General features: G+C 47.9%; 1 protein-coding gene across 1 annotated transcript in view; it reads left to right on the forward strand.

Annotated features, from left to right (window-relative positions):
• Positions 1-856: 856 nt before the first annotated feature.
• The window catches only part of LOC135818913 (sushi, von Willebrand factor type A, EGF and pentraxin domain-containing protein 1-like), a 108,753-nt gene continuing 94,725 nt past the window's right edge, over positions 857-14,884 (forward strand). The window contains exons 1-2 of the mRNA XM_065332102.1: positions 857-1,035; positions 6,343-6,488. Coding sequence (XP_065188174.1) covers positions 1,006-1,035; positions 6,343-6,488 — 176 coding nt within the window. The 5' untranslated portion in view covers positions 857-1,005. The remainder of the gene's footprint in view (positions 1,036-6,342; positions 6,489-14,884) is intronic.

Raw genomic sequence — 14,884 nt, forward strand, 5'->3', positions numbered from 1 at the left:
AAATTGCTCCCAAACAGGCTGTAAAATTAATGAGTCGACTCAGCGGCCAAAAGACAACAACATATGGGCCAATCGCGGTCATCCGCGCTTTTATAAGAACGAAACGGCGCTTTTAGCCCAGTTTTAGGGAGGAAATTCAAAATTCTCATCTGAAATCTAACGTTTTTCGATAAATTGCTCAAAAAATGCCGGCAATCTGGCATTTCGATATAATATTATTGCTCAAAGAATTGCCGGCAATTTCGGGCTATGACTACTACCAAGAGTACATAACCCCCCAGACTCCAGAGTGTGCAACTCCCACATACCCTGTTGTCCCGACAGAATTTCAAGTTGACGTCATTATTTATGACGCAATGCTCCTTGCAGCAGTGATTTACAACATGTGTACGGGTGTCAACGCATCACACGTTTTTCTTTGCAATAATTTGTACAGGATCGATCGGCTTCGGTCAACCACAGGTTCCGGATTCGTCTGATAATCCGTGTACAGTGCGCATTGCATCATCAAAATGACGTCAACTTGAAATTCTGTCGGGACAGCACCCATAGTGGAGTTGCACACTCTGGGGGGTTATGTACTCTTGCTACTACCCGTACCCGTGAGGATGAGCTCGAGGATCTTGCCCCATCCATGCCCAGGAAGGCACATCACACAGATTGCATTCCAAGGGCCTACGGTGCAATAGTTCGAGATCAAGCTACGCACCATAAATCAGCCACGCGCAGATCAAAATATGGGTGATTTCTCTACGCACTGCATGCAGGATTTGTATTTGTATTTTTATTTTGTATTTACGATTGCCAAGACTGCAAGGCAAGTTGTGGAAAACGAAACCACGAAAAGGAATTCGGAGCTCCAACTGAATGGAAGAACTGACGGTACTGTAGCTGAAAACATCCAAGCACGCGAATGCCCTGTAGGCGGAGGACAAGCCGAATCAGGGATTTTTCAATGTAGCGAATAGAAATTAGCTTCTGTAGACAGAGTGACACGCGATCAAGATGACGGGTTGGAAATCAATTAGAAATGAGGTAAGGACGTTTTGAGAGGGTTTCATTTTATAAAAATCTCAACCAGTAATGCATGGGTTTGGTACAATTTCTGCATGCTTGGTTTGTCCTGATCCTGATTGGGGAAATCCTGCCTCTCACGTAGAAAGTGCTAGTCTTTCGTCTCCATCACGCATATGTATGCAAAATAATAATATTCGCGGGATCCGCGTCGGCATCGCTTGAATGTTCAGAAACACACAGACTAGCCTTCGCACCCGCAGGCCATCACTATGCCAGTTCACCTTATGTATGTGGCTGTTGTATTCTGACAATAAGTCAAAATTAAAATTTGTTTTGCACTCACCAAATCATACTCCTCACTATGTGTGTTTTTTTGGTTTTCCGTGAAGATAAGAATGATATTAGAGAGTTTCTGGGTACCATTTTCCGTGCCAAAATCCGTATGGGCGCTACGGATATTTTCGAGGCGTCCTCCATACGATTTTTCAGCACGGAAAATCCGTGCGGAAAGGCTTTCATACGAACCATGTTTCGTAAAGAGATTTTGCGTCATCGGGTGCAGAAAGACTTTTCGTGTACAGATTTGGTACGAGAAACATCGATTTTCCACGAGAAGTTTTGAATTCGGTACAAATTAAAAAAAGGCAAAGCGCCGGAGTGTGACGTGTTTGGGATCGTAACCTAAGTAATGACGGCAAACACATAAGTTCCGTACTCCTGAACATTTCACTGCTCGAAAACTACGTTTGAAAAATCCGTAGCGCGTCTACAGATTTTGGCACGAAAAATCGTCCTCTGGAACCTCTCTATTAACGAAATGGATAGGGCAAGTTGCGCACTCGTTACAAAAGCCACGAAAAAAAAACTACTGGTCATTTTACATGTACCGGTAAATTCCTTGAACGTTTTTGAGGCCATCCCATCAGAAAAATTTCTGGCATATTAAACTTCATCCAAAAACTCATATAAATAGGCACAATGCAGAGCAGTGCATTCAACGTATTCCTCGAAGATGTTCATATGACTTGGTTTTGAATGTGTGCAAGGACTTCAGGATGGATGGTGTGTGTAACATAGGGCACACAGGGCACACAGGGCAGACCATTACAGGCTTCAAGGGCACAATAGGTAAACACACTGAAATGCCGAACCGGAGTGGAAGCGAGCAGGTTATGATCTAGCTGGTGGTTCTGAGATGGTCGCTGTTTGGCTCTGATTCGGAGTATAGCAACTAGAGTCAGCAGGGGGGGGGGGGAGGGGAAAGGGGGAAGGGTGCGTGGTGAGCACTTGACGAGGACAATCCAGGTACGGAATCTTATAAATGCACGCAAGCGCATACTCTATTCTCCCGGCAGCCAAGCTTTGCAGCAAGGCTGCTGGCCCAGTGATGCATAGGACTCCATGCGGGACGCTGTCAATGAGATTGAGGTTGCATGGTGCTTCGCCCATCCATGCGAGCCAGGCATACCGCAGAACTGGCCGTATGAAGCTGTGATGCAGTATGTCACCAGCGTACCCTGACTTGCGGGAATCTTGGCTGCGCGTTTCTTTTTCTTGTTTGTTTTTACGTAACATGGCAAACCAGGTGGGAAGGCTTGCCCAATATTGTGGTGGAGATGGAAAGGTCCAGCAACACGAAAAAAATCAGCCTGAAACTAAGACGTTTCAAGTGAAAATACCAGTATTTGTGTATTTTATATTTTATTTAAATGGCAAACATGAGATGCAGCTAGGGGAAGCACGCACAACCTGAAAGTGTACAGTGTACAGGATTTGCACAGGTAGTTCAAGCATCTCCTATTGCATGCACACCTTCACTATTTCGTATCCCCCCGATACAATAGGCCAAGCCTGCGTGAAATCTCCACAATAATAGAATGACAGCCAAAGATACGTATATAATAAATGTAGAGCCGAAGGATTTATTGCAATTACATACCAGTATAAAAACCGAGGTCCCCCGACGTTTTATAACTGGTATATAATTGCAATAAATCCTGAGGCTACTACATTTATTGTACATAATTATGTTGACCTTCACTTTCCCTAAAAAGGAGTATTTTATAAACAGTATTTATTGGGAGAATGAAATTGAAGACACCACTGCAGCTGTACTTATGTTTGATAAATATGGTGGTAAAGACACACCTGGCAATATGGCGGTAAACACACGCCTGCCCACACACGTCCTTTAGGCTGTAAATTTCTGGCACAGAGCTCTCCTTCTCACCACCACCACCAACAGTTCGCGCCTGGCGCCTGGTCTATGCATGGCTGGCAGTATTCGGCATAACAGGCTGGTACATCAAGTTGCGCATGGCACATAGATGATGACACAGCAACGACATAGCTCGATTGCGACGTACGTTTTGTCCCCGCTGGACTCATCAGGTAATCTTCTTCTTGGATGTCTTCATACGGAGCTTGACTCGGGAGAATGAAATTGAAGAAACCACTGCAGCTGTACTTATGGTTGATAAATATGGTGGTAAAGACACACCTGGCAATATGGCGGTAAACACACGCCTGCCCACACACGCTCTCTAGGCTGCAAAGTTCTGGAACAGAGCTCTCCTTCTCACCACCACCACCATCCTGTTATGCCGAATACTGCCAGCCATGCATCGACCAGGCGCCAGGCGCGAACTGATGGTGGTGGTGGTGAGAAGGAGAGCTCTGTGCCAGAACTTTGCAGCCTAGAGAGCGTGTGTGGGCAGGCGTGTGTTTACCGCCATATTGCCAGGTGTGTCTTTACCACCATATTTATCAACCATAAGTATTTATTGGCCTTACGGTATTTTATAAACAGTATTTATTGGCCCGAAAGCCAATAAATACTGTATATAAAATACCACTAAGGCCATTAAATGGCCAGTAATCTATGAAAATCACCCTTTGGTGCCTTTTTGGCAAACATGAGTTTTTTCATGGAAAGCAACCACACATCCATGCTACTCGAAATACCAAAGTTTCAGGGCAGTCTGACCACTCCTTTCGGATATATGAGGTGGTTTGTCTAGGACACTCCAGTGGAGAATTTGGGAAAATAGCCCAAATATTTGCTGATGTTTTCTGCCTTCGTGATGCTATTTTACAGCCAATGAGAGAAGAAAAATAACTACTGTTGACATGACATTGTCGACACAAGTCCAATTAGGGCTCTTCTGGCAGTGAAGCACCTGCTGCTAGCTCTGGGCAGGTAATATCTCTATTCTCCTCATGGCAGTGTTGTCGAATCTGCTTGTAGAGGTATTCTGCACGTTGGTTGGGCAATCCTGCTGGCGGGATACTTGGAGGCGGACCAGCAGGCAATAAGGAGGCGACATGAACAGTAGATTTCAGTACAGTAGTTGTGTGGTCATCCAGAGTGGTCTATCCGAACTGGACACTCTTGATTGTATGCTCTGTTGCGTCATGTGCATAAATAAACAGAGCCTTGCACACTGCTGTTTCAGCAAAAGCATACTCAAACGTAATCCGACCTCTGACGCCAGCTTGGGCTGCCGCCACGTAATGAGACACTTCAGCACGTCTCGCTAGAGCTTCCAGCTTTCCTAGCAGGCAGCACAAACTCTCGTTGCTTAGCTCCTAGCGCCCCGCCAAGTACTAGTTGGGAACGCGCAGGATGTCGTCAGGTGCGACGTTGGTGAAGCAGTTCGCACCCTGACACCCGCAGCCTTTCTCAACGCGAGCGACAACGTCTTCAAGTGTTGACACATTCGCAGCTTGACCTTTTCGCTTTCGCTTACCGGGACCACTTGCAGGTAGAGGCTGATCGGCCTGCGCTGGCGCCGCTTCATCAACATTTTCCTCCGCATCACTTTCTAGCGCTTCTGCCGTAGCGAGCTCAGTTGGCTCGTCGTCAGGACTCTCATCTGAGCACTCGATGTCGCTCCCAAAAAATAAGAGATCATCGTCCATGGTCCAGGAAGGCATAAGTATCATCTACCGAGAAGCCAATAACGGTTTGAGCCAGCTATAACCGTCTTCCACCTAACGTGTCCTTCCGCCATCGTGACTGTCCAAAGACAACCTGCTGTCAGAGTTTGCGCTTGATCACGCTTCAGTGATCAATCTTTAGTCGCGATTTTCTCGAAAAATTTACATCTCAGCGAAGGGTGATTTTCGCAGATCGCCGGCCAAATACTGTTTATAAATACTCCTTTTTATTGAAAAGTGCAAATTTATTTGAATTTGATACTGTTGATGGTGTGGTCACTAATGAGTGTGGGTATTTATCAAAGGTCAATATTATTTCAATGGAACCACATCACATACACTGCAAAGACTTAGGGGCTGTCCGAGGTTACCAATAATATTTTCAAAACGAAATGTTTTCGTTTGTGGGTGGGTGGGTTTGATGGTATTTCGTTTTGAAAATAATTATTGAATGCTGATTGAGAATGCCCAGTTACTTCTGGATGTCGAAAATTGACATCAATATTTTATTGGAATTCGTTTTACCTGCAGAAAAGGTGGGTGGGTGGGTGGGGGCTGAAAAATACTAAAACTTTTCGTTTTGTAAAAACAATCGGTAACCCCGGACGGCCCCTTATCTGATAATATCCTCCACCTATAGTGCGAATTTAACTCGGATACTGAGCCAATAAATAGAATTAAAATAGGCAGGGTATAACAGTACGAATTGGAAATCCGGTCATCGGGAGGCAACCCCCATGGAACTGTGAATGAAAAGCAGTGCCAGTTACTTTTCCCAGAGGCCACAAGCCATAAGGCAGGAATGAAACGCAACACCCACCCGGACTACGGTCAACCCTCCAACAGCGTAATCTCGTACCCACAGCACCTCTTCTATCCCTCCTCGGTGTCCCCAGCCTACTGCAACTGCTAAATCAAAAGCTTCTGGTGCTAGTCCATCGGTGTCTCCACCGCAAAGCTAGCCCCCTGCTTCAGGAGATGTTCACACGCACCACTTCAGTTGGCGTCCCAGGCAACATCCGGGCAACTCGAGGACAGCAGTCCAATCTGCTACGTTCGCCTTTTCTCCGCGGTCCCTTCGGGAGACGTAAAAAAAGGAGGAATTTCAAAAAACAAACGCCCCTTACTTACAGCCTGTTTGGACGCGTTCCTGTCTCTCGAGTTGAACCTTGGTGTGAAAGTTCTAAGTGCACGTGTGCACATTAATTTATTTGTGAATTGCAAAATGTGCGTACTACACATTAGCATGTCTTAAGCCCTGTACGTACTACGCGGTTTTGGCTTTACCAGTATGTGAATTTCCGGTAAACTGATTAGGGCGGGAGTTGACTGTCTTCAACTATATCGTTTATGGTTTTATGGATACTGTCCACCTTCTGTGCGCAGATGTTAACCTGGACCATGCTGGTGCTTTGTGCAGCGTCGATTGGATATTGCCAAGAAACTCCTTCCTGTGGAATATGCCTATGTGTTCTGTCATCAGGGCAAAGAACTCTGGAAAGTTGCGCATCACCACGTAAAGTAACAGTTCTGTACGTGAGCTATATGTTTGAGTTCGCAGCCAGTTTGGGGCTCCTATCTTGTATGTCTCCCCACGCTCACATTTCCACACAGAGTTCATTGATCTGAAATAATCAACTTTACACAGTTCAAGCTTTGAATCTCCTGTAATCCGCTGGTAACAATCTGTAAGGAGTTCAACCGGCTAGGTCTAATTGCTTGACATACTCCTAGAGCACATGCTAGGTAGCTGGATGATGACTGATTGTAGTGCCACAAAAAGGCATTAGGCCATCATTTTTTATTTCTATGTTTCGCGTCAGTTCAACTTCCAGAATCATATGCGAGAGGTGGAAAAAAATAAAAAAGTTGCGAACAAATAAAAAAAGGCTCAACAGAGGTGTATAGCACTGTATATAGCACAATAGCTCGTGCATGATGTACATTTGGAAGAAAATCGTACATCAAAGCACACAATCTGGGTTATCAGCATGACTAAAACCATTTCACACAAGGGAAGGAAAAAACGCCACAATGAATGCATATCTAAATACGTGCCTGTATATCCAAATCAATGCCACGTGTGTGTGCGCGAGTGCGCGCGTGTGTGTGTGTGTATTGAAAAGAGTGTGGGGGTGTGACCCTCACTCATGCGTGTTTACTGCGGGCATGCATGGCCCCATGGCCAAACGTCAATCGTCTTCATCACCGTGCTTCCTCTTCGTTCCAGGTTGCTTCCTGCACCGAATCGTTTTTCCTGCTGCGGAGCATCGAGCACAAACAGGATTGACGGATTGGCAGGTTGACTTCACTGCAGCTGACACCTCCTAGGGGTCATCAGCGCCGCACACATAGCAGACATCAGCAAACCGCTTGCATGAGTAGTACACAGCTGACATTTCGTCGGCACACGTAAGGCCAGCACGTACGACAACCTTCTCATACAGAGGGTCCTTCTCATCCAGAAGCGGTGATCCACACACATAGTCGACATCCTCGAACACTTGCTCAAGGTTGACGAGATCAGCAGCAGAGAGACGAGATTCTGCGAACACACACCTTGGCTTCTTACACTCAGTGCATTATACAACTAGGCGGACCTTCTCCTTGCGTGTCGGAATCTTCGTATCGGGGAAGGTACGGGTGGATGAGATTCCCGAAGACTTCTTGGGTGATGGTCGGTGTTCAGCTGAGGTTGCCGTTCCCCACACGTCTTCAAACGACTTGTAGTGCTCTCCGATTGGCTCAGGACACGGGAAGTCATGAAGCAACTGAAATTTGTTCTCCGGTAGAGTTGGTGGCCCACAGATTGCACACTCATGACTGCCACATTTCTTCACCATGAAGAAATAGTGCTGCGAAACGCAGCAGTGTTGGAAGAACTCCTGATAACGCGGTAACTTGGCAAGTTGTGCCTTCGTCATTGATAGCTTGATCTCAGGATCAATGGCAGCCAGGTGCTCGGGAAAATCGGCAAGCTTGTCATCAGTTGCTGCAGACTGAGTGAGGAACTTCTTCCCATGAAGCGGGACACGCTGCAGGAACTCTGAGAGAAGGTCCTTGACTGGCTGCACAGATTCTAACAGGGCTTCCCTCAGCCCAGCAGTCTTCTCTGCTGCCTCCCGTACATTCTTGATGCTATTCGCAGACTTCATCTTTGCCTCCATGTCCTCAGGCATTTTCACTCTCATCAAGCCGAGTGACTGCAGCGCGAGATTAACAAGTGACATGACACGTTCAACAGGATTCTTGTAGCTCTGGTATGGGCAAGTTCTGACTGCAATCAAGTAGTCCAGCTGAAGCCTCTTGAACAAAGCGATGAGTGCTAGTTGGACGGACGCAAATGTCACATTGTGGTCAGGGCCACCATCTGTATACACAGCCCACAGCTGTATACAGCCCCCAGGATGGGGCTGACGATGCCATTGATATTGCACGCTTTCAGGGCAGTCAGCAGTTCGGCAGAGTGGCGCATTGCTGATGACGGCTGAAATGCTGCTTCCTTCAAGGCTACGACTACATGGCCATCGTAAAAACTCTCAGATATGGTGTCGGGAATGTCAACGACTAGAGAGACTGATGGTACGATCTTCACTTTGGTGAAGTCATGGTCACCCACAGACAGAGCTGTATCCTTGGTCACTAGCACTCGTTTCCCACGGTCAACCGCAGCAACAGGAAATTCAGGCTCTCCCACCTTCAACATATACCTCTCCGAACGGACCCAGCGTGTGTGTATCGGACCATCACGCAGCACTATCACTCTCTGCACCTGCGGAGTGCCACAGGGATCTGTGCTCGGCCCCATTTTGTTCAACATATACACTCGGGAAATACCCTATGTTGCTGGACAAGCTTTGTCGTTGCAGTTTGCAGATGACATTGGTCTCACTTGCAGCAAACCTACTAAGTCTGAAGTGTCTGCAATTCTGTCTGCGTCAGCTTTAGCTATTGCTAACTGGCTAAACGACCGTGGCTTGATCCTGAATGCTTCCAAAAGCCAGGTGATCTCCATTTCCGGGAACCTACCTGAGAAGCATACGCCACTCTCGGTGAACTGTAACGGGACCCTGCTGCCTCTTGTGGAGTCTGCCAGGTACCTTGGCGTAACATTTGATAGCAACATGTCTTGGGATGACCACGTAACCCGCTGTGCAAACTGTGTATCACGAAAGATCGGAGTCCTGTGGAGGATGCGGCATTGCCTCAACACACAGGGTCGGATAACTTATTTCCAGTCCATCATAATGCCCTATCTTCTATATGGATCAAATGCATTTTCGACATCTCTGGCAGCCAGGCACTGTCATCGACTACAGGTTCTGCAAAACCGTGGTGCCCATGTAGTGTTCGGACGCCCGCCGTGGACATCCGCACATGACCTACTGGAGCGCCTCTCACTGTATCGGGTAACCGAAGTGTACAAGCAGAAGCTGGCATTCCTTGCATGGCGCTGCCAATACGGCCAAGCAAGTCCTGAGCTTCAGGTTCTCTTACTGCCAGCTTGTGGCCGGTCCACGCACCTGGACTCCAGCATGGGTCTCTGCTTGTCACCCGCCCGCAGCAACTCTGGAAAGGGGACATTCGCCTTCCAGGGTGCGCTATGCTGGAACAACCTGCCAAGTAGTATTCGCTCCATCTCTGTTCCTCGTCAGTTCCGTGCTGCCGCAGTCCCGTTTCTTCTATGAACTGAGAACATTGCAAAGCAATTTAATGTGTGGCTGTCAATGTACATGTGTGTGTGTGTGTGTGAAACATTTTCGTGGAGAGGAAGCAGATTTGTTAGCTCCTGGTTTTCTCTTTGCTGGCCTCCTCCACGGGGGGGCCTTGGCCTTCTGGTCAGGGTCGTCCCTGGGTATTGACTGGCAGTAGGCTTTTCATGCCTTGCAGCCGGTTTCGCTTGCGCGGAAGGACATTCAGTGAGCTGACGACCAGGGCGGGTAATTTGTTGCCGTCACCGTCTTCTTGCGTCCTTTCCGCATTCTCCGCAGTGGCGTGGCGAGCCCTCGGATCAATCCCCAGCCTGAAACAATGCAGTGCCGTTCGGCAAAACAAGTGGATTCCTGGATGAAAAAGGATACAGGTCACACTCGCAAAAATTTATTCCTGCGCGGCGATATATGGAATTGTGAATTTGTTGTGTTGTTTGGACCTGAGTGGCCAGTCGTCGTGCGGCGATGGTGTAGTGATGTTAGCTTGCTGCGCATACTCCTCGTCGTTTCGTGAAAGTACGTCTTGTGGAGCCCTTGTGGGACGTTCGGTGCCCACCCTCCAGCTCAAGATTGCGCTTTCCTGGTGCATGAAGGCCGAAGCAGTACGCATACAGACGTTATTGTTGAACAGAACATCATGTTCACATTAATTTTGTTCCTGTCTTCAGTCGTTGCATGTTATAGTGGACCTACAGCAGACTGTTAATCTGGTTTGTGATATTTCTTTCCTCTGTTTGTGAGTCCCTTTCCATCAATATGGCAGCTTGTTTTGATTTCCTTTTTTTTTCAATTCATTTTGCTGTACTTTCTGTTTTGTTTGCGCCACTGCCCCTCACATTGCGCTCAGTTCTCTGAGTGGAGGGCGGCGTGACCCCAAGGGGTAGCTGATTGATAGTAGTAGTAGTAGTAGTAGTAGTAGTAGTAGTAGTAGTAGTAGTAGTAGTAGTAGTAGTAGTAGTAGTAGTAGTAGTAGTAGTAGTGTGTGTGTGTTTGTGTGTGTGTGTGTGTGCACGCGCATGTGCGTGTGTGTGTGGGGGGGGGGGTATGTGTCTGAGTATGTGTGTTTTGGTGCGTATGTGTGGGTATGTACATGTATGTGTGTGTGTGTTTGTGGGTGTAGGTGTGGGTGTGTGGATGTGTGGATGTGTGGGTGTGTGGATGTGTGGATGTGTGGGCGTACATGTAGATGTGCAATGCTTCGATTTCTCTCTCTTCTCTTCTTTTCTCTCTTCCTTTCGGGGTCTCCTGCTTCTGGGCCGGCATGGCCCATGCTTCATGCGTGCTTGTTCCTGTTGTTGTTTTGTCTACTGTGTCCTGCCACTACTACGGCTTTGGCCGTGACCACGATGTGTCTCCCCATTTTCTCCTTCATCCTTTCCTTTGTCTTTTTGCTAAAAGCTTTCTTCTCGCCGTGACCACGATTTTTCTTCTTCTTCTTCTCCATTATTCTTTTTCTTTCCTTCCTTTCTCTTCTTCCTTTGCCGAGAGCCTTCTGTTCCCATTATTTTCTTTTCATCTCTGTTCCCATTCCTGGGTTATTTGGACTTCATTCGCTTCCTTGTCATTGGACATGTTCAGTCCGTTCGGTTTGCGAATTTAAATAAACACAACCACCACCATATGCTTGTCGTCCATGCAGACGAGTGTGCAGTCACCACAGAACTTGATGGCAAACTCTTTCAAGTACCGAAAGAGGGCTGCAGCATAGTGGCCATCTGGATGATCGTGACTTAGCTGCTGGGCTTGAACCATGTGCTTGATCTGCAGCTTCCCTGTGTAATTAACGGCTGCATTGTAGGCTGGCAGACGTTTGGCGACTTGTTCAATAAAGTCACGCACAGATATTGCAGCTGCCATGTGCACGACTTGACCATGACGCCGATCATCTACAGCAGCCAGCGCTTGGTCTTCCAGGAACCGGTGACATTCGTCCCAAAATTGATCATGTCGGCTGCTTCTTCCCTCGTTCAGCTCCCGCAAATCAAACACGAGATCAGGATCTTGCGCATCCAACGCTATGGCAAGTCGTTGCTGCACAGCTTTAGATATTGGGCAAGCCGCTTGCGACATGTCCCCGGAAATATAGCGGTACATGTCCCTGAGGACTGTTCGGCCACAGTCTGTCAACATCTCGTAAAAATTGGCGAAATTTCTCCTCATAGCGCGGGTCGCATATGTCGGAGCATCTTTCTCGCACAGTTTCACCAACTGCAGACTTTTTGTGGAGTCAGAATCAGCCGGTTCGACAGGTACTCTCCAAATCCACCAAAGGCCGCCAATGTTGCTGCCTGGGTCGTAAGAAAACATCTCATACGGGAACGGAAGCTCGAGGTTGTGGATGAATCTGTACTTCATGTCACGGTTACCTGCTGGAACCATGGCGTTTAGCTGCACAGGATTGTGATAAGGGTCTAGATCACGCAGCGCTGCTTCCACCTCAGCATACTGCCTGCACCTGTCGGCAGTGCGAACACGAGCAGAGTGCCTGGCTAGGCTGGAGTTGGTACTGGTGGACCGCGCTGGTTCCAAACGCTCATGCAGGCTATTCATGTCCTTTGTTCTTGACTCCAGGTACTCTGTGTACTTCTGCAAGGACTTTGCAAGCGATCTCAGTCCATCTCGGACGTTCGTCCAGGAGGTCACTTGGACAGGAGGTACACTGCACAACTCCATACAGGTCGCGGACAGATCAGCAATATTCACTTTGGACAGAGGAGGCAACCGTTGGTGCCCCTGCTTCGCTGGATTATTGTACTCAGCCTTCAGCAGCGGTGCAAAGAGCTCTGGAACGACACATCCTCTCAGTTTGAGGCAATCGATGCGGTCTGGTGTAAGCTCATAGAATACTGATCGCAGTTGCCGAACAAACGATTTACCAACGCTGGCCTTGAGGCCATTTCTGAATCCCAGCTTCGACGTATGCAACCAGTCCACAATGTCATTCTCCAGAAGTCGATCTCCTCGAACGTTGTCACCTTCGTGCTTTGCTGGCAACTTGACTGCAGCGGCGACCTGCGCTCCCTGCATCAGCGCTGAAAATGGGTTCGGTTTCGAAAAATTGGAGGAGCAGTATCCGGTAGCTGGATTGTGACAAAGTATCCAAACCTGGCCAGTCGTGTCACTCGTTGTCCAGCATTGACTTGAACGGCGTCCTTGTCCGCTGCCGTCTTAGAAACATGACAGGAAAGCTCATCGTCCGTAACAGAATCACAATCCGAGATTTTCAGTTGTCGGAAACGTCCGCAACAGTCATCGCTTCGTTCACCTCTACGACTCTCCATTTCAGGAGCGGGACCAAAGAACGTGCTCCTCGGAGCACGCGAAACGAGAGCAACTCTCCTTCGTCCATGGTCAATCCATCATTTCCACGCCATCTGCACCTTGATCAAACTTACTTCGAGAAGATGAGACTACAACATGAAAGACATCGCACGCGCACCAGGGTTGGCGACCTGAAAAAGCACTGCTACAGTACCGTCTTTGCAACACTTACAGTGCTGTGGTACCAGCGCTCCGCATCTTCGCATACACACTTCAAGTAGTACTACTACTAAGTGCTAGTACATCGCGTCGACGAAGGCGCGGCGGGTCTGTTTCACTTCCGAAGTTACCAATAGTTCCGACAACTAGTACTATTGGCGACCAGACGGACTACGCGTATGCACTACTAGTTCTAGTACGATCGACTACATTGTGCACGGGCATGATGACCCACATGCACAGATTGTACACTTACTACAAAGCCTGAAAGATCACTGTACATTGTGCAAGTTCGATTTTTTATTTTTTCCGAAAAAAATCAAAACATATGTGCGCGGGCGACGCGAAATATAGATAAAAAAATGATGGCCTTATACTAGATGCTTATAAAAGACACTGCAGTCCTTTTCAAAAATAAAGACGCATGGTATTTTTGAAATATTTCAAATTTGGCTGGAGTTTCTTGAGAATTGTTTTCTAAATGTTGATCAGGTTCTTCCCCCAATTGGCCCAACTTCTGCAAAAACCAGGCTTAGGGTGAAACTCATTTTTTGAGAAAATTTTTTCTGTAAAAAGGTTGTGTCGCGTGGGCGTTTGAGTACAGTGAAGTGGAACCAAAGAGAGTCTCGCTTGTTTGAGGAACAGTCATGGCAGAAAGGGTTTCAGCACTCAGGGAAGTCAAAGGACTTCCGGTAGAATATTCCCTGCTACTCTCTCTCTCTCTCTCTCTCTCCTCTAGTCACGACGAAGAGTTTTTTGAGCTGATCCAACTGATTCCATCTTCAACACTCAGGGACGACGAAAGTGCCTACGCTAGCTGCTGCTGCTGAAAACGGTAAAGAAATCGTCTCTACTTAGAGTCGTGATGGCGATAACGAGGAGAACGTAGACGACATCGATCCAGCCATTCGAAGTACGGAGACACTAGCTGTTGCTGGGCGTCACGCAAAGCGAAAACGCGCAGCAGTGCTCATACGTTTGCAGCAAATTCACGAGGAAAAAGACCGCAAGGGCAGTGTGAAAACTGTTTTGAATTGAAGTCCTTGGCGATGAAGTGCTAATACTGAATGCCAGGTGAATGAGCAACCAGATCGAGAGGCCTCGAGACTTTCCTCGCTGGGCAGCTAGCTGCACGGGATTGTACGGCGTGCCGAGATTTCACTTGCTGGTCAGCACCAAGCGGACACTGCAGTACGCCAGCACAGTATGTGTGTATGAAGAGTGGGACAGTTTGAAAGGCTGTGTTCTTGCTTGTTTCTGAACAGTTGTACTAGATTCACCCTTCAAAAGGTGCCATCTCAACTGGAGTCAGGTTTCCTTTTAGTGTGTCCCGCCAGAGCAGGCCAGTACATTTCGCTTCCTCTTGGTGGCTTCGGTGCACTCTGGTGTCCACCACACTGGGTCGGCACTGTGCAGCTTGTGGCTCTTGGACGGGATGAACGTTGGCATACCCTCAGAGATCTTGCCAGTCAGCCGCTCGCATGACAGGTCAATGTTGTCAGTGATGATAGAGGACCAGTCTGTTTGCCGGAAGAAGTACTTTAAACGTGGCCAGTCAGCCAAATTATAGCGCCACACACACCTCGAGGTTAGAGGTTCCCGGTGTGGTGGAGCACGCAGGAAGTCGGTAATCACACTGGCAAGGTCAGATCGGCCGAGAGGTGGGTGCACAGTAGACATGACCGGGGTGTCAAAATCGGAAAGGACCAGGTCCAGGGTGTTATTGCCCCTGGTTG

This window comes from Sycon ciliatum, chromosome 6 (assembly GCF_964019385.1).
Source record: "Sycon ciliatum chromosome 6, ocSycCili1.1, whole genome shotgun sequence".
NCBI lineage: Eukaryota > Metazoa > Porifera > Calcarea > Leucosolenida > Sycettidae > Sycon > Sycon ciliatum.